Raw genomic sequence first — 18332 nt, forward strand, 5'->3', positions numbered from 1 at the left:
TGTGTTAGCCAGGATGGTCTCGATCTCCTGACCTCATGATCCACCCACCTCGGCCTCCCAAAGTGCTGGGATTATAGGCATAAGCCACCAGGCAAGACCCAGAAATGGAGATTTTTGAGCAAACACATTAAAGAAAATAAACACAAATAGATGAAACTCATTTTAACATGTTTATTTCACCCAAGAAATACAGATATAATCAACACCAATACAATCTACATCACAATGATGAATAAGATACATGCTACAATGCTTCATTCTCAGTTGCAAAATCTAGTATGTGTTTTACAGCAAACCTCAATTGGAAACTGAATTTTGATCACACATGCTTGACGTACATGTCAATTTCATGAGAGTTACAATCTCAGGATAAGTCTCACATAGCCTAAGAGTCCAAACATACCTTCAAGTGTTGCAACAACTTATTCACTACTTATTCTTAGAACTGAATTTACAAACAAAAATCCCATCCCATTTATTGCTGAATTGCATCCCATTGAAAGAATGGGTCACAGTTTCTGTTTCTGTTCATAGTTGAATGAGGTTAAAGTCCCATCCATCTATTGGCGATGGTGAGGACAGATGCTAGAAGCCTCTGACCTCAGCCTTGTCAACATGAGTTCTAATTTCTTTAGAACAATTATCTCAGGGTGGGAAAGATGGTTCCAATGCTAAGTGCCTATTGTATTGATTATGAATCAATGAAACTCTCCTGGAGGTTGTCCCATTTGGATTCCAACCAGCACTGTCAGAGTGTTCCAGCTTCTCCACAAGCTCTGCAACCCTTGGGATGGTCAGTCATTGTCATGGTGGCTTTTCTAAGAGCTTCCTGGTTGTATTTCAAGGTGTATTTGATGTCTATTTCCCCAGTGGAGGGATGTTGAACACTTTTTGAAGTGGTTCTTTACATCCCCTTGGAGGAAATGTCTGTTCAAGTCTTTTGCTGGGTTTTGAACAGAATCATTTGTTTGTTCTCTTGGAGTTTTGACAGCTCTTTGTGTATTCTGAGTATGAGCAGTCCTTGCATGTATATGAGATTTGCAAATATTTTCTGCCCCAGTCTCAAGGTTGCTCTTCTATAGAAATCAAGAGCATCTGAGGCAGAGCAAAGGTTCAGGTGGAGGACGGAGCATTTCTCCACCTGTCCAGCATGCACAGCGCCTCTCTCCTCGGAGGTGCAGGGACGTCTGTGCAGGGAGACACCCTGAAAAAGCAGGTGTGCTTAATTCTGAACAGAGCATCTCTGATTTCCGTCTGGCGCCTGAGGGTTCATGGCCCATCAGCCTTAGAAGAGACGTCTTCGGGCCTTGCACATTGGCCTCCATAGAACCTTGTGGCAAATTCTGGGCTCTGGACTGGGTGAGGGAGGTAGAGGTCTGAGGGCAGAGCTGGGCAGGGGCTCCAGGACATGGAGATCCAACTTGAATTCTTCAGGCAGAGCCTGTCTCCAGGAATCAGGCTTGGGCATCTGGGATGAGCCCTGGGGGACAGCCGCTCTGTAGTAAGGTTTGAGGTAGAGGATGCGCCAGGAAGAAGGGCTGATTCCATGCACGAGGTTGGATGGGGGTCCCATCAGGGGCAGGAAGCCTTGGGGAGCCTCACCCTCTTGTACTGAAGGCGCCACGCACACATTCTCTGCTCTCTGGGCTCTCACAGATCCATTTCCAATGTCAATCTCCCAGACAGTCTCTGTACTCGTGAGCAGGAGCCAGCGGGCATGGGCAGGGAACAAGAGATCCTTCAAGGACATCAAGACTTGCTCAGGGACCACCAGGAGGAGCACATTCAGGAGGCTGAGTCGCAGGGCTCCCTGTGGATCCAGCACCAGGACCTCCTCTCCCAGGCGCAGGTACAGGACCATTCCTGGTTCCAACACCATGATGATCACCTTCGTCTGGGGAAGCTGTGGGTCCTGGGGGAGAAAAGCCATGGGTCAGTCATTGTCCTGTCAGGGAGGCTCCAACAGGGACAGACCAAGGCAGGGAGCTGCCAGCAACTTCCCCAAGCATAAATTAAACTCTGCAGGGACACCCAGAATTTGCACTTGTATTGACACCCCTTGGGACAGTCATTTCCTGGAAGTCCCCTAGGGCCTGGAGCTCAGGCAGACCTGTCTCCCCCACGCCCACCTAGGTGGTGTCATCTTACCTGGGGCAGCTCCAGGGGCAGCTGTGCAGGGTGGTGGGGACCTGGCTGCGCTCGAGCTGGTTCTGCACCTGTGGAGAGAGCAGAGTGTGCAGGTGAAAGCCCTTGTCATGCAGGATGCCCTCGAGGGTTAAAGGTGCCACCGTGAAAAGACCAAATGCAGAAGAAGCCAGGTACAGGACACCTGCCCACGGGGCTGCAGGAGGAAGCTCCAGACACTCTGGACAGCACAGCTGCTCGTCTCATGATGTGATGGGACACTGGCTTCCTAGCAGGGGACTCAGGATGAAAAAGACAAGATGCCTCACCTGGCTGAGGACCCAGCTCCTCCACTTTCTGGCGTTTTGGGGCATTTGATTGCGTGCTGGTGGAGCTGTAAGACAGAGGGACACAGTCAGATTTCGGGCAGTTACCTAATGTCCAATTCCCCGAATCCCCACAAATTCACTCCACTTCCCCCCGTTTCATTCAAGGTCACAGACTAGTCATCCACTTCCTGTGAGACCTGCTCCTAATCCGTTCTAACTCCCAGCTGTTCTTGCTCTCACCCCATCTACCTGAGCTTCCCTGGGTGAGAAAAAGGCAGGGAATGAGGGTCGGTGCCCTCAGGGACCAGTTTACCCTTTCAGGAGTTCATGCAGATGAGAGTTAGAAACCTCTCCTTGAGTGTGAGGACTTGGAGAAAGATGTTGAGATGCCAGAAATGTGGCACCTCTGTCTATACAGGTTAACATAGGAATGGGGTCTTAGGATTCTAATTAAAGCAAGAAAAAAGGAAGGAATTTGTCAGGTGTGGTGGCTCACGCCTATAATCCCAGCACTTTGGGAGGCCAAGGTAGGAGGATTGCTTGGGTCCAGGAGTTTGAGAGCAGCCTGGGCAACATGGTGAAACCTAGTCTCTACTAAAAATACAAAACATTAGCGGGGCATGGTGGTGCACGCCTGTGCTCCCACCTATTCAGGAGGCTCGGGCGGGAGGATCACCTGAGACTCAGAGGTGGAGCCTGCAGTCAGCTAAAATCACACCACTGCAATCCAGCATGGACGATCACAGTGAGATGCTGTCTCAATAAAATAAATAAGTAAATAATACAAATATATAAATCAGAAATTAAAAAAGGAAGAAACTGCTTTTTTTTTCTTAGTAGATCATGAACTCCTCACATCACATCCTACAATCTCCCTTCTTGCAGACCACAGAGCCCCTTCTCCGTGGAGCTGGTTGGGTGGATTGAAAGCGGGGCTGCCCTGAGATATGTGTGTGGTTGGGTTGTAGAAGCCTTCCCAGCACCTCGTGATCACTTACCCGCACCTCACTTCCTTCTTGCCCCAAATTCCAAACATCCAATCTCATGGCAGGTTCATGCATCTCTTTTCCTTTCCCCTCTCTCCAACACACACCCACACAGCCCACAGGCAGGTCACCCTGCAGGCGTCCCCGGCACACAGCACAGCTCACCCGCTCTCTCTCGCCTGGTCGCTCTTGGATCCTGTGCAGGAATCACTGGGGCTTCTTGGGCGCCGGGAACCTTTCATGGTGAAAATTTCCAGGGTTCTCCAAGTCAGCCAATGCCAGTGTTTGTCTGTGTCCTGCAAAGATTTCTTTTTGGCCTCTGGATCCTTTACTTCCTTTGAGACAGAGGTGTCAGCCCCAAAGCTGTGGAGCGGCGGGGCTGTGGCCAGCGGCAGGTGGATCAGGCTCTGACAACTGAGCTCTTGGGGGATTCCTTTATACCGTCAGCAGGGGGTGGAGCCAGGGGATTTATCACCAGGAACGGATGTGATTGGTTGTTCCTGGTATGACAGTGGGAGGGGCCCTCAAGGAGGATTGGGCATAAATCAATCAATAGATGAGCAATCAGTAGAACCTGCTTAATCCAGTCAACAGACAACCTGTTTCCTGCCCGCTCCCATCCTCTAGGTCTTGCCTAATCATGATAGACACTTTCTGTAATACCCAATTCATCTATCGCTGAAATAGTTTTTAATGTGTACCTGTTATGTTTTCATGCAATAAAAATATGTTAATTTTCATAGTGGCTATCCTGGGGAATGGTATGTATATGAAATGAAGCGTCAAGGGAACAGAAGCAGAAGGAAATTCCCAAGCATCTCTGAGTGTCTCTGCTTGAATTCCTGCCATGTTTTCTTTTTTTTTTTTTTTTTGAGACGGAGTCTCGCTCTGTCACCCGGGCTGGAGTGCAGTGGCCGGATATCAGCTCACTGCAAGCTCCGCCTCCCGGGTTCACGCCATTCTCCTGCCTCAGCCTCCCGAGTAGCTGGGACTACAGGCGCCCGCCACCTCGCCCGGCTAGTTTTTTGTATTTTTTAGTAGAGACGGGGTTTCACTGTGTTAGCCAGGATGGTCTCGATCTCCTGACCTCGTGATCCATCCGTCTCGGCCTCCCAAAGTGCTGGGATTACAGGCTTGAGCCACCGCGCCCGGCCTCCTGCCATGTTTTCTAAATAAGCTGGCTTCCTTCTTTCTATCTAAGTAAGAAGCTGTTTCAGAAGTTCAGTCTTACAGCATTTGACAAATACTGCTGAGAATTTCAGGATGCCGGGAGGAAATTTTGATTGGATTTGTGGATGTGCCTCTGAAAGCGTGTGTGTGTGTGTGTGTGTGTGTGTGTGTGTGTATCCAAGATGAAGTGGCTCTTCCTGGGGTGCAGACCCTTCTTTGTCTTGAGAAAGTTCATTGCTGTTAACTCATTGTGGGTTTTGCGGACATTTTCCTTTTTTTTTGAAATTGAGTCTCGCTCTGTCACCCAGGCTGGAGTGCAGTGGCACAATCTCAGGTCACTGCAACCTCGGTCTCCTGGGTTCAAGCAATTCTCCTGCCTCAGCCTCCTGACTAGCTGAGAGTACAGACGCCCGCCACCACTCCTGCTTATTATTATTATCATTTTTTGTATTTTTAGTAGAGACCGGGTTTCACCATGATGGCCTTGCTGGTGTTGAACTCTTGACTTCAAGTGATCGACCTGCTTCAGCCTCCCAAAGTGCTGGAATTTTAGGTGTGAGCTACCGCACTCGGCCTGTGGACATTTTCTGATATTTACACGAAGATATCCACTGTACATAACCATGTTTAAAGAACATCAGTTATTGCAGTCCTTGTTTTTTTCCACTTACCTTCTGCATCTTCCCTGCTCCTATTTCCGCTCAATAAATCTCTTCAAACTGCAAACCTAATCAGTGCACCTTTCCCCTCAAAATACTTTGTTTCCATGTCTAACAAATATTTATTGAAAACGATATGGTCCATGCCATTCACTCTTTTTTTTTTTTAACCTTTTTATTTTTATTTATTTATTTGTATATCTGTTGATTGATTGAATGATTAATTTGAGACAGAGTCTCACTCTGTCACCCAGACTGGAGTGCAGTAGTATGATGTCGGCTCACTGTAACCTCCATCTCCCAGGTTCAAATGATTCTCTTGCCTCAGCCTCCCAAGTAGCTGGGACTACAGGCGCACGCCACCATGCCTGGCTAATTTGTATATTTTTAGTAGAGATAGGGTTTCTCCACGCTGGCCAGGCTGCTCTCGAACTCCTGACCTCAAATGATCCCCCCGCCTCGGCCTCCCAAAATGCTGGGATTACAGACGTGAGCCACCATGCCCAGCCTCTTTTAAATTTCCTTTTGTTCTTCACTTTAGTTCTTAAAACAAAATAACTTTAATTACAAAAAGCGAGTCACTTCACAGTCTGATAATATTTGTCTCTTGGTGCAATACAACTTTGAATATAAAGAAGAAAATGATAACCTTCATCATACCAAGATTTATTTATTAGGAGCTACAATTCATCAAAATTCACCACTGAGAGAGGGAGTGGAAACCTCCAGAGTGGGCAAGTTATTTGCGTTAAATTTATTTGTTAAAGTACATCAAACCAGAATGTATATGACTTTTATCGAATTGTTAGCAAATATTGCAAACAATTAAAAATAGGTAGAAAACTTGAATAGGGTGTGCCACAAAGGGAATAAACAAATAGTCGGTAAAAAAAAAAATGTGAAAATAAATTATTTAATTTCTCTAGCTTCAGGGCAATGCTAATAAAAATCACCATGAGATACTCTTATACACCCATTGGTTTGGCCAACATGGAGAAGACAGCAACGCTACATCCTGCCAACAAACCAAATGCCCATCAAGAGGGATGAACGCTGTGGTATCTGCAACCACTGGAACTCTACACAGTGATAAGAATTCAACAATAACAGTTGACTCAAGAGTAAAGATGTATCTCACAAATCTAATGCTGAGCTGCAGACCACAGAGGGGTTTTTTGGGGTTTTTGCTGTTGTTGTTGTTGTTTTTTAGACAGTGTTTCATTCCTGTCACCCAGGCTGGAGTGCAATGGCATGATCTGGGCTCACTGCAACCTCCACTTCCTGGGCTCCAGTGATTCTCCTCCCTCAGTCTCCCCAGTAGCTGAGACTACAAGAAAAAATGCATATACAAGATCTCGCACTGTCACCTAGGGTGGAATGCAGTGGCACAATCCCAGCTCACTGTAGCCTTGAAATCCTGGGCTCAAGCGATCCTCCCACCTCAGCCTCCCAAGTAGTTGGGGCTACTGGTGTGGACCACCATACCCAGCTAACTTTCTTATTTATTTATTTATTTATTTATTTATTTATTTATTTATTTATTTATGTAAAGACGGGTCTCACTATGTTACCCAGGCTGTTCTTGAACTCCTGGCCTCAAGTGATCCTCCTGCCTCAGTCTCCCAAAGCACCGGGGTTACAGGTGTGAGCCACTGCACCTGGTCTTTAGTGTTTTATATCTTCAAGGAAATATATTTGCATTGTAGAAAATGATGAATCTTGGCTGAAGATGAAGAAATCCATTAGGTAGCTTCTATTTTTTGAGATGGGTCATTGAGGGGGGTTGTGGTGGGTGGTCTCACTATGTTGCCCAGGCTAGTCTCGAACGCCTTAGGGCTCAAGAAATCCTCCTGCCTCAGCTTTTCAAGTAGCTGGGATTACAGTCAGGAACCACCACGCCCAGCTCCATTAGGTAGATATTGAAGTAGTGTGTGGGAGCCAGAACTGAGGCATTAACCAGGAGAAATGACTTCATCCAAATTGTTTCAGGATCGACTGATTAGTGATACAGGAGCTAGAAAAAAAATTATTAAGGCAGATAGTGAGGGCAAGAGAGTCCAAGGAAAGGTTTTCCTTTTAACAAAAAGCAGCCCCCAAATCACTTATTTTCTAATAAAAAGCAGCCTCAAAAATTAAGCTGCAAACATAAATAGGCAAGCTAGAAGCTTACATAGGTAAATGCTAGCAGCTGTGCCAATAGAAAAGGGATACCTGGAAGGCAGGTATATCCAACATGGAGGCTCCCTTGTCCCTTTTCTTTGTCAACCACTGGTACAGTAAGGGGGCAGGCAACATGGCACCGGCCAGGTGGAGAACCATCTGCATAATAAAAGACTAGGGTGGGGCGGCCAGCGTCTTCACATGCTATGCAAATGACACACCGGGTCCAACCAGTCTTGTGTGCCCTATGTAAATCAGACTCCGCCTCCCCAAGCTCATCTATAAAACCTTCTGCATCTCTTGGCGACCCCAGAAACCTGTTCGGGACCCCTTCCTCTATTCGAGGAAGCTGTGTTTTTTCTTTCACCTATTAAGCTTCTGTTTTATTTATTTATTTATTTCGAGACAGAGTCTTGCTCTGTCGCTCAGGCTGTAGTGCAGTGGCGCGATCTTGAGTAGCTTGGACTACAGGCCCATCCCACCATGCCTGGCTAATTTTTGTAAAATTAGTAGAGACAAGTTTTCACCATATTGGTCAGGCTGGTCTCGAACTCCAGACCTCAGGTGATCCATCCATCTTGGCCTCTCAAAGTGTTGGGATTACAGGCGTTAGCCACTGTGCCCAGCCTAAACTTCTGGGTTTTATTTTTGTTTTTTTGAGACAGAGTTTCACTCTTGTTGCTCAGGCTGGTGTGCAATGGCGTGATCTCGGCTCACTGAAACCTCCGCCTCTCGGGTTCAAGTGATTCTCCTCCCTCAGCCTCCCGGGTAGCTGGGATTACAGGCGCCCGCCATCACGCCCAGCTAATCTTGTATTTTCAGTAGAGACAGGGTTTCTCCATGTTGGTCAGGCTGGTCTCGAACTCCTGACCTCAGGTGATCCACCTACCTGGGCCTCCCAAAGTGCTGGGATTATAGGCATGAGCCACTGTGCCTGGCTATGAGATACTTTTATACACCTATCAGTTAGCTAAAATGAAGAAGACAGCATACCAAGTCCTGACAGGACTATGGAGGAATCAGTCACTCATGTAAGAATAGTGGGAGTCTAAACTGGAATAGCCACTTTGGAAAACTGGCAGAATCTAATAAATCTCTGTGCACTTCTATCCTACTCCCCTGCCGACAAATAATTCCAAAGTTGAGTTGTGGACAGGTTACTTTTTTTTTTTTTTTACTACGACATACCTTCATCTATTTTAAATTAAAGCTATTTATTGGGTTTTATGTTGAGAACTGAAATTGAAAACATTAGAAACTTGAGGAGTGGACCGGAAGCAGTGGCTCACACCTGTAATCCCTGCACTCTGGGAGGCTGATGCAGGCAGATCACTTGAGGTCAAGAGTTCGAGACCAGCCTGACCAACATGGCGAAGCCCCATCTGTACTAAAAATAAAAAATTAGCGAGCAGTGGTGGCAGGCACCTCTAATCCCAGCTACTTAGGAGGCTGAAGCACGATAATCGCTTGACCCTGGGAGGTGGAGGCTGAACTGAGCCAAGATGGTACTACTGCACTCCAATCTGGGCAACAGAGCAAGACTCTGTCGAAAGAAAGAAAGAAGGAAAGAAAGAAACAAGGAAAGAAAGAAAAAGAAAGAAAGAAAGAAAGAAAGGAAGGAAGGAAGGAAGGAAGGAAGGAAGGAAGGAAGGAAAGAAAGAAACAAGGAAGGAAAGAAAGAAAAGAAAGAAGAGAGGGAGGGAGGGAAGGAAGGAAGGATGGAAGGGAAGAAGGGAAGGAAGGAAGGAGGGAGAGAGGGAGGGAGGAGAAAATGTCTGAAAGAAAGAAAGAAAGAGAAAGAAAGAAAGAAAAGAAAAGAAAGAAAATGTTCACAAAACCCACAATGAGTTAACAGCAATGAACTTTCTCAAGAGAAAGAAGGGTCCGCACCCTAGGAACAGCCACTTCATCCTTGCTACACACACACACACACACACACACACACACACACACACACACACACAAAATTTCATAGGCACATCCACAAATCCAGTCAAAGTTTCCTTTGGGTCATCCTGTAATTTCTCAGCAGTATTTGTCAAACACTCTAAGATTGAACTTCTGAAACACCTTCTTACTTGGATAGGAAGAAGGAAGCCAGTTTATTTAGAAAACATGGCAGGAATTCAAGCAGAGACACTCAGAGATGCTTGGGAATTTCCTTCTGCTTCTGTTCCCTTGACGCTTCATTTCATATACATACCATTCCCCAGGATAGCCACTATGAAAATTAACATATTTTTATTGCATGAAAATATAACAGGTACACATTAAAAACTATTTCAGCGATAGATGAATTGGGTATTACAGAAAGTGTCTATCATGATTAGGCAAGACCTAGAGGATGGGAGCGGGCAGGAAACAGGTTGTCTGTTGACTGGATTAAGCAGGTTCTACTGATTGGTCATCTATTGATTGATTTATGCCCAATCCTCCTTGAGGGCCCCTCCCACTGTCATACCAGGAACAACCAATCACATCCGTTCCTGGTGATAAATCCCCTGGCTCCACCCCCTGCTGACGGTATAAAGGATTCCCCCAAGAGCTCAGTTGTCAGAGCCTGATCCACCTGCCGCTGGCCACAGCCCCGCCGCTCCACAGCTTTGGGGCTGACACCTCTGTCTCAAAGGAAGTAAAGGATCCAGAGGCCAAAAAGAAATCTTTGCAGGACACAGACAAACACTGGCATTGGCTGACTTGGAGAACCCTGGAAATTTTCACCATGAAAGGTTCCCGGCGCCCAAGAAGCCCCAGTGATTCCTGCACAGGATCCAAGAGCGACCAGGCGGGAGAGAGCGGGTGAGTTGTGCTGTGTGCCGGGGACGCCTGCAGGGTGACCTGCCTGTGGGCTGTGTGGGTGTGTGTTGGAGAGAGGGGAAAGGAAAAGAGATGCATGAACCTGCCATGAGATTGGATGTTTGGAATTTGGGGCAAGAAGGAAGTGAGGTGCGGCTAAGTGATCACGAGGTGCTGGGAAGGCTTCTACAACCCAACCACACACATATCTCAGGGCAGCCCCGCTTTCAATCCACCCAACCAGCTCCACGGAGAAGGGGCTCTGTGGTCTGCAAGAAGGGAGATTGTAGGATGTGATGTGAGGAGTTCATGATCTACTAAGAGAAAAAACCAGTTTCTTCCTTTTTTAATTTCTAATTTTTATATTTGTATTATTTATTTATTTATTTTATTGAGACAGCATCTCACTGTGATCGTCCATGCTGGATTGCAGTGGTGTGATTTTAGCTGACTGCAGGCTCCACCTCTGAGTCTCAGGTGATCCTCCCGCCCGAGCCTCCTGAATAGGTGGGAGCACAGGCGTGCACCACCATGCCCCGCTAATGTTTTGTGTTTTTAGTAGAGACTAAGTTTCACCATGTTGCCCAGGCTGCTCTCAAACTCCTGGACCCAAGCAATCCTCCTACCTTGGCCTCCCAAAGTGCTAGGAATATAGGCGTGAGCCACCACGCCCGACAAATTCCTTCCTTTTTTCTTGCTTTAATTAGAATCCTAACACCCCATTCCTATGTTACCTGTATAGACAGAGGTGCCACATTTCTGGCATCTCAACATCTTTCTCCAAGTCCTCACACTCAAGGAGAGGTTTCTAACTCTCATCTGCATGAACTCCTGAAAGGGTAAACTGGTCCCTGAGGGCACCGACCCTCCTTCCCTGCCTTTTCCTAACCCAGGGAAGCTCAGGTAGATGGGGTGAGAACAAGATCTTAGCTGGGAGTTAGGACAGATTAGGAGCAGGTCTCACAGGAAGTGGATGACTAGTCTGTGACCTTGAATGAAAGGGGGGGAAGTGGAGTGAATTTGTGGGGATTCGGGGAATTGGACATTAGGTAACTGCCCGAAATCTGACTGTGTCCCTCTGTCTTACAGCTCCACCAGCACGCAATCAAATGCCCCAAAACGCCAGAAAGTGGAGGAGCTGGGTCCTCAGCCAGGTGAGGCATCTTGTCTTTTTCATCCTGAGTCCCCTGCTAGGAAGACAGTGTCCCATCATGTCGTGAGACGAGCAGCTGTGCTGTCCAGAGTGTCTGGAGCTTCCTCCTGCAGCCCCGTGGGCAGGTGTCCTGTACCTGGCTTCTTCTGCATTTGGTCTTTTCACGGTGGCACCTTTAACCCTCGAGGGCATCCTGCATGACAAGGGCTTTCACCTGCACACTCTGCTCTCTCCACAGGTGCAGAACCAGCTCGAGCGCAGCCAGGTCCCCACCACCCTGCACAGCTGCCCCTGGAGCTGCCCCAGGTAAGATGACACCACCTAGGTGGGCGTGGGGGAGACAGGTCTGCCTGAGCTCCAGGCCCTAGGGGACTTCCAGGAAATGACTGTCCCAAGGGGTGTCAATACAAGTGCAAATTCTGGGTGTCCCTGCAGAGTTTAATTTATGCTTGGGGAAGTTGCTGGAAGCTCCCTGCCTTGGTCTGTCCCTGTTGGAGCCTCCCTGACAGGACAATGACTGACCCACGGCTTTTCTCCCCCAGGACCCACAGCTTCCCCAGACGAAGGTGATCATCATGGTGTTGGAACCAGGAATGGTCCTGTACCTGCGCCTCGGAGAGGAGGTCCTGGTGCTGGATCCACAGGGAGCCCTGCGACTCAGCCTCCTGAATGTGCTCCTCCTGGTGGTCCCTGAGCAAGTCTTGATGTCCTTGAAGGATCTCTTGTTCCCTGCCCATGCCCGCTGGCTCCTGCTCACGAGTACAGAGACTGTCTGGGAGATTGACATTGGAAATGGATCTGTGAGAGCCCAGAGAGCAGAGAATGTGTGCGTGGCGCCTTCAGTACAAGAGGGTGAGGCTCCCCAAGGCTTCCTGCCCCTGATGGGACCCCCATCAAACCTCGTGCATGGAATCAGCCCTTCTTCCTGGCGCATCCTCTACCTCAAACCTTACTACAGAGCGACTGTCCCCCAGGGCTCATCCCAGATGCCCAAGCCTGATTCCTGGAGACAGGCTCTGCCTGAAGAATTCAAGTTGGATCTCCATGTCCTGGAGCCCCTGCCCAGCTCTGCCCTCAGACCTCTACCTCCCTCACCCAGTCCAGAGCCCAGAATTTGCCACAAGGTTCTATGGAGGCCAATGTGCAAGGCCCGAAGACGTCTCTTCTAAGGCTGATGGGCCATGAACCCTCAGGCGCCAGACGGAAATCAGAGATGCTCTGTTCAGAATTAAGTACACCTGCTTTTTCAGGGTGTCTCCCTGCACAGACGTCCCTGCACCTCCGAGGAGAGAGGCGCTGTGCATGCTGGACAGGTGGAGAAATGCTCCGTCCTCCACCTGAACTTTTGCTCTGCCTCAGATGCTCTTGATTTCTATAGAAGAGCAACCTTGAGACTGGGGCAGAAAATATTTGCAAATCTCATATACATGCAAGGACTGTTCATACTCAGAATACACAAAGAGCTGTCAAAACTCCAAGAGAACAAACAAATGATTCTGTTCAAAACCCAGCAAAAGACTTGAACAGACATTTCCTCCAAGGGGATGTAAAGAACCACTTCAAAAAGTGTTCAACATCCCTCCACTGGGGAAATAGACATCAAATACACCTTGAAATACAACCAGGAAGCTCTTAGAAAAGCCACCATGACAATGACTGACCATCCCAAGGGTTGCAGAGCTTGTGGAGAAACTGGAACACTCTGACAGTGCTGGTTGGAATCCAAATGGGACAACCTCCAGGAGAGTTTCATTGATTCATAATCAATACAATAGGCACTTAGCATTGGAACCATCTTTCCCATCCTGAGATAGTTGTTCTAAAGAAATTAGAACTCATGTTGACAAGGCTGAGGTCAGAGGCTTCTAGCATCTGTCCTCACCATCGCCAATAGATGGATGGGACTTTAACCTCATTCAACTATGAACAGCAGAAACTGTGACCCATTCTTTCAATGGGATGCAATTCAGCAATAAATGGGATGGGATTTTTGTTTGTAAATTCAGTTCTAAGAATGAGTAGTGAATAATTTGTTGGAACACTTGAAGGTATGTTTGGACTCTTAGGCTATGTGAGACTTATCCTGAGATTGTAAGTCTCATGAAATTGACATGCACGTCAAGCATGTGTGATCGAAATTCAGTTTTTAATTGAGGTTTGCTGTAAAACGCATACTAAATTTTGCATCTGAGAATGAAGCATTGTAGCATGTATCTTATTCATCATTGTGATGTAGATTGTATTGGTGTTGATTATATCTGTATTTCTTGGGTGAAATAAACATGTTAAAATGAGTTTCATCTATTTGTGTTTATTTTCTTTAATGTGTTTGCTCAAAAATCTCCATTTCTGGGCTGTGGGTGGTGGCTTACGCCTGTAATCCCAGCACTTTGGGAGGGCGAGGCAGGTGGATCACGTGGTCAGGAGATCGACACCATCCTGGCTAACACAGTGAAACCCTGTCTCCACTAAAATTACAAAAAAAATTAGCCGGGCGGGATGGCGGGTGCCTGTAGCCCCAGCTACTCGGGAGGTAGGAGAATGGCATGAACCCAGGAGGTGGAGCTTGCAGTGAGCTGTGGCTTGCACTCCAGCCTGGGTGATAGTGCGAGATTACATCTCAAAAAAAAAAAAAAAGAAAAAGAAAAAAATCTCCATTTCCGGCCCAGCACTGTAGCTCACACCTGTGATCTCAGCATTTTGGGAGGCTAGTGGCTCATTTGAGCCCGGGAGTTGGAAACCAGCCTGGACAACATGAGGAAACCCCATCTCTAGAAAAAATGCAAAAATTAGGCAGGTGTGAGATCTCCCCACTCGAGAGGCTGAGGTGGGAGGATAGCTTGAGTCCAGGAGGCAGAGGTTGCAGTGATCTGAGATTGTGCCATTGCACTCCAGCCTGAGTGACAGAGTGAGACCTGGTCTAAAAATAATAATAAAAAATAAAGTAAAATAAAATAAAACTCCATTTCTACAGCACATTGTTTTATTTCTGTTGGGTACAAGGCACAGATGGTACAGCTCACACTAAGTGGATAGAGATGAGCTTTCTCAAGGCAAAAGAGTATCCCCCACTCCACAGATGACAGCACACACGCACAATCACAAAACACATTTATGAATCCATTTATACCCCCACCACAGGTCATCTTCAAATTTCCCTCAGTGTTTCTCAAATGCATGAGTTTGCACTTCTAAAGAGTCTTTCGTGAATAGACCCCCACAGGTGGTCTGTTTGGACAACTATGGAGAATCACAATTAGAAACTCTCTCACAACACCTTGCATATTTCCCTTCACTTCCCCTTTTTTTTTTTGAGACGGAACGGAATCTCCCTCTGTCATCCAGGCTGGAGTGCAATGGCACCATCTCAGCTCACTGCAACTTCTGCCTCCAGGGTTCAAGCAATTCTCCTGTCTCAGCCTCCCAAGTAGCTGGGACTACAGGTGTACACCACCATGCTTAGCTAATTTTTGTATTTTTAGTAGAGTTCGGGTTTCACCACATTGGTCAGGCTGGTCTTGAACTCCTGATGTCAGGTAATACACCCGCCTCGGCCTCCCAAATGGCTGGGATTACAGGCATGAGCCACTGTGCTTGGCCTACTTCCATTTTTTAGGAGTTCAAACAAATTACGGATCACAGTCCCCAAAAGAGTCACTATAAAAGTCAATTCATTTTTTTACTATGGAAACACTTATAAGACACATAAAAATACTCATTTCAGCCAATGGATAAAAGGCTATAGCAGAAAGTGAGAATCACTCTTATGCCATGTCTACTGGAAGGGGTGGGGGGTGGGGCAGGGCTCATCTCGCCCACCAGGAAGCACCAAGACTAGTCCATCAAATGGTCAACAAATAGCATTCTTTTTTTTTTTTATTTTTTTTTTATTTTTTAATTTTTTGAGATGGAGTTTAGCTTTTGTTGCCCAGGCTGGAGTGCAATGGTGTGATCTCAGCTCACTGCAACCTCTGCCTCCCGGGTTTAAGTGATTCTCCTGCCTCAGCCTCCCTAGTAGCTGGGATTAAAGGCATGTGCCACTACAACCGGCTGATTTGTGTTTTTAGTAGAGTCAGGGTTTCTCCATGTTGGTCAGGCTGGTCTCGAACTCCTGACTTCAGGTGATCCACCCTCCTCGGCCTCCCAAAGTGTTGGGATTACAGGCGTGAGCCACCACACCCAACCTGATCAGTATTCTTTACTGCTGTATTTACTAATTCACTAATGAGCATATTCTAACATTATCAACTAGGCCATCCAACACAACTATGCATTAAGACATAGTTAAGGAAAGAATGTACTGAAAGTGATTGGGAACGTTAACATTGCTTTCTCCACCTTTTTTTTTTTTTTTTTTTTAACAACTGACATTTGTTTATCACGGTTCTGGAGGCTGGAAGTCCAAGACGAGAGTGCCAGCATGATCCCGGTCTGATGAGGACCCTCTTCCAGGTTGGAGACTGTCATATCCTCCCTGTCTCCTCACATGGAAGGTGCTGGCGAGCTCTCTTCTGTCACTTTCAGAAGGCCACTAATCCCATCTGCAAGGGTTCCACCTTTGTAACCTCATCATCTCCCAAGGTCCCACCTCCTAACACCTTCACATTGGAGGTTTGAGGGTTAGAATTTAAGCCTAAAGGAAAAATATTTTATTTTTGAGACAGAGTCTTGATCTGTTGCCCAGGCTAAATTTCAGGGGCATGATCTTAGCTCACTGCAGCCTTGAAATCCCGGGCTCAAGCGATCCTCCCACCTCAGCCTCCCAAATAGCTGGGACTACAGGCACTTACCACCACACTTATGGCTGAGTTTTAAATTTTTTGTAGAGATGGGGTCTCACTATGTTGTCCTGGCTGGTCTCGAACTCCTGGGCTCAAGTGAGTCTCCTGCCTCTGCCTCCCAAAGCACTGGGATTACAGGCATGAGCCACCACTCCCAGCCCAGGATATTAATACAGTAAATATTAACTCCTATCTCAGATTGTATATCTAATAATGATTACTGGCAGTAAGAATGCTCACAAGTTACAAGGGTAATGATAACGGAATCACCACGATCTTTGTGATGCAGCATCCAAAACTCATGCCTTCTTCAATTCTGGTCACAGAGACGACCCGCACATGAAACTCTTACACATTTTCTTTCATGATTTGGTCTAGAAGTGATACATCTAGTCTTCTTGATTTTAGAATGTCCATTTTTAAAATCAAGGAGATGAGGCCAGCAGGGTCTTCTGTGTGCCCAGAATGAGATGAGAACTGTATAAATGTCTGAGGCAGTTACTCAATTATTCTTTTATTTACTATTTTCTTTCTTTCCTTCTTTTTTTTTTTTTTTTTTTTTTTTTTTACACACAATCTCACCCTGGCACCCAGGCTGGACTGCAGTCGTGCGATCTTGACTCTCTGCAATCTCTGCGTCCCAGGCTCAAGCGATTCTCGTGCCTCAGCCACCCAAGTAGCTGGGATCACAGGCGTGCTCCACCACATCCAGCTAATTTTTGTATTTTTAGTAGAGACGGGGTTTCTCGATGTTGGCCAGGCTGGTCTTAAACTCCTGACCTTGTGATCCACCTGCCTCAGCCTCCCAAAGTGCTGGGATTACATGCATGAGCCACCGTACCTGGCCCAGGCCTGTTTTTAAAAGTTTTTTTTTTTAGAAACAGGGTCTCACTATGTGGCCCTTAGTACTCTCCATAGTGGTTGAACTAACTTACATTCCCATCAATACTGTACAAGCGTTCCCTTTTCTCCACATCCTCGCCAGCAGGTATTATTGCCTGTCTTTTGGATGTAAGCTGTTTTAACTAGGGTATGATGATATCTCATCATAGTTTTGACTTGCATTTCTCTGATGATCAATTATGTTGAGCACCTTTTCATACGCCTGTTTACCATTTGTATGCCTTCTTTTGAAAAACGTCTATTCAGAGGCTGGGCGTGGTGGCTCATGCCTGTAATCCCAGCACTTTGGGAGGCCGAGGTGGGCAGATCCCCTGAGGTCAGGAGTTTGAGACCAGCCTGGCCTACATGGTGAAACCCTGTGTCTACTGAAAGTACAAAAATTAGCCAGGCATGGTGGTGGGTGCCTGTAATCCCATCTACTTGGGAGGCTGAGGCAGGAGAATCACTTGAACCTGGGAGGCGGGAGGCAGAGATTGCAGTTAGTTGAGATCGTGCCATTGCACTCCAGTCTGGGTGACACAGTGAGACTCCATCTCAAAAAAATCAAATTATTAGATTTTGTCCTAATGGGCCAAGCATGGTATCTCACGCCTGTAATGCCAGCACTTTGAGGGGCTGGGGTGGGAGGATTACCAGAGGTCAAGCGTTCAAGACCAGCCTGGCCAATATGGTGAAACCCAGTCTCTACTAAAAATACACAAATTAGCTGGGCATGGTGGCAGGTGCCTGTAGTGCCACCTACTCAGGAGGCTGAGGCAGGAGAATTGCTTGAACCTGGGAGGTGGAGGTTGGGGTGAGCCGAGATTGTTCCACTGCACTTCAGACTGGGCAACAGACTCTGTCTCAGAAAAAAAAAAAAAAAAGATTGTGTCCTATTGAGTTGTTTAAGCTCCTTCTGTATTTTAAATTAATTTCTATATTTTACTTATCACCTGATAGACACTGCAAATGTGCATATTTTGATCAAATATCTAAGTTGCACATGATTTAGTTTCTGTTTTCTTCTTGCTTCCTTAGTTTTGTTAGCTTTATATTGTCTAAATATTAGCTTGATGATATATTAATATTTCTAATATATTTAGGAGTTTTCCTAAATTTAAAAGTTAGTAGAGCAAAATTCTTTTACACATGTGTAATCTATTGTCCACAAGCCTCTTATTAAATCATCATTGTTGAGCTGTTTTGAAATTCTATCCTTATCACACACTAGGTTTTCAGGACAGAAATGATTCTAAAAACAAATGTTCCTCCGTCGATTTACTGCTTTGTGT

At 46.5% G+C, this 18332-nt stretch overlaps 2 protein-coding genes across 2 annotated transcripts; one reads left to right on the forward strand and one right to left on the reverse strand.

Annotated features, from left to right (window-relative positions):
- Positions 1-2586, reverse strand: LOC105481729 (proline-rich protein 23D1-like). Its single transcript, XM_011741528.2, has 3 exons — positions 2454-2586; positions 2149-2216; positions 1-1912 (listed from the first exon to the last, which is right to left on the reverse strand). Exon 3 carries the CDS (start codon positions 1877-1879, stop codon positions 1286-1288), a length of 594 nt encoding a protein of 197 aa, XP_011739830.1. The 5' UTR covers positions 1880-1912; positions 2149-2216; positions 2454-2586; the 3' UTR covers positions 1-1285.
- A 6626-nt stretch (positions 2587-9212) lies between these two features.
- On the forward strand, positions 9213-12598 carry LOC139360523 (proline-rich protein 23D1-like). Its single transcript, XM_071088031.1, has 4 exons — positions 9213-10227; positions 11314-11378; positions 11616-11683; positions 11920-12598. Exons 1-4 carry the CDS (start codon positions 10151-10153, stop codon positions 12544-12546), a joined length of 837 nt encoding a protein of 278 aa, XP_070944132.1. The 5' UTR covers positions 9213-10150; the 3' UTR covers positions 12547-12598.
- Positions 12599-18332: the final 5734 nt, after the last annotated feature.

This window comes from Macaca nemestrina, chromosome 20, assembly GCF_043159975.1.
Source record: "Macaca nemestrina isolate mMacNem1 chromosome 20, mMacNem.hap1, whole genome shotgun sequence".
NCBI lineage: Eukaryota > Metazoa > Chordata > Mammalia > Primates > Cercopithecidae > Macaca > Macaca nemestrina.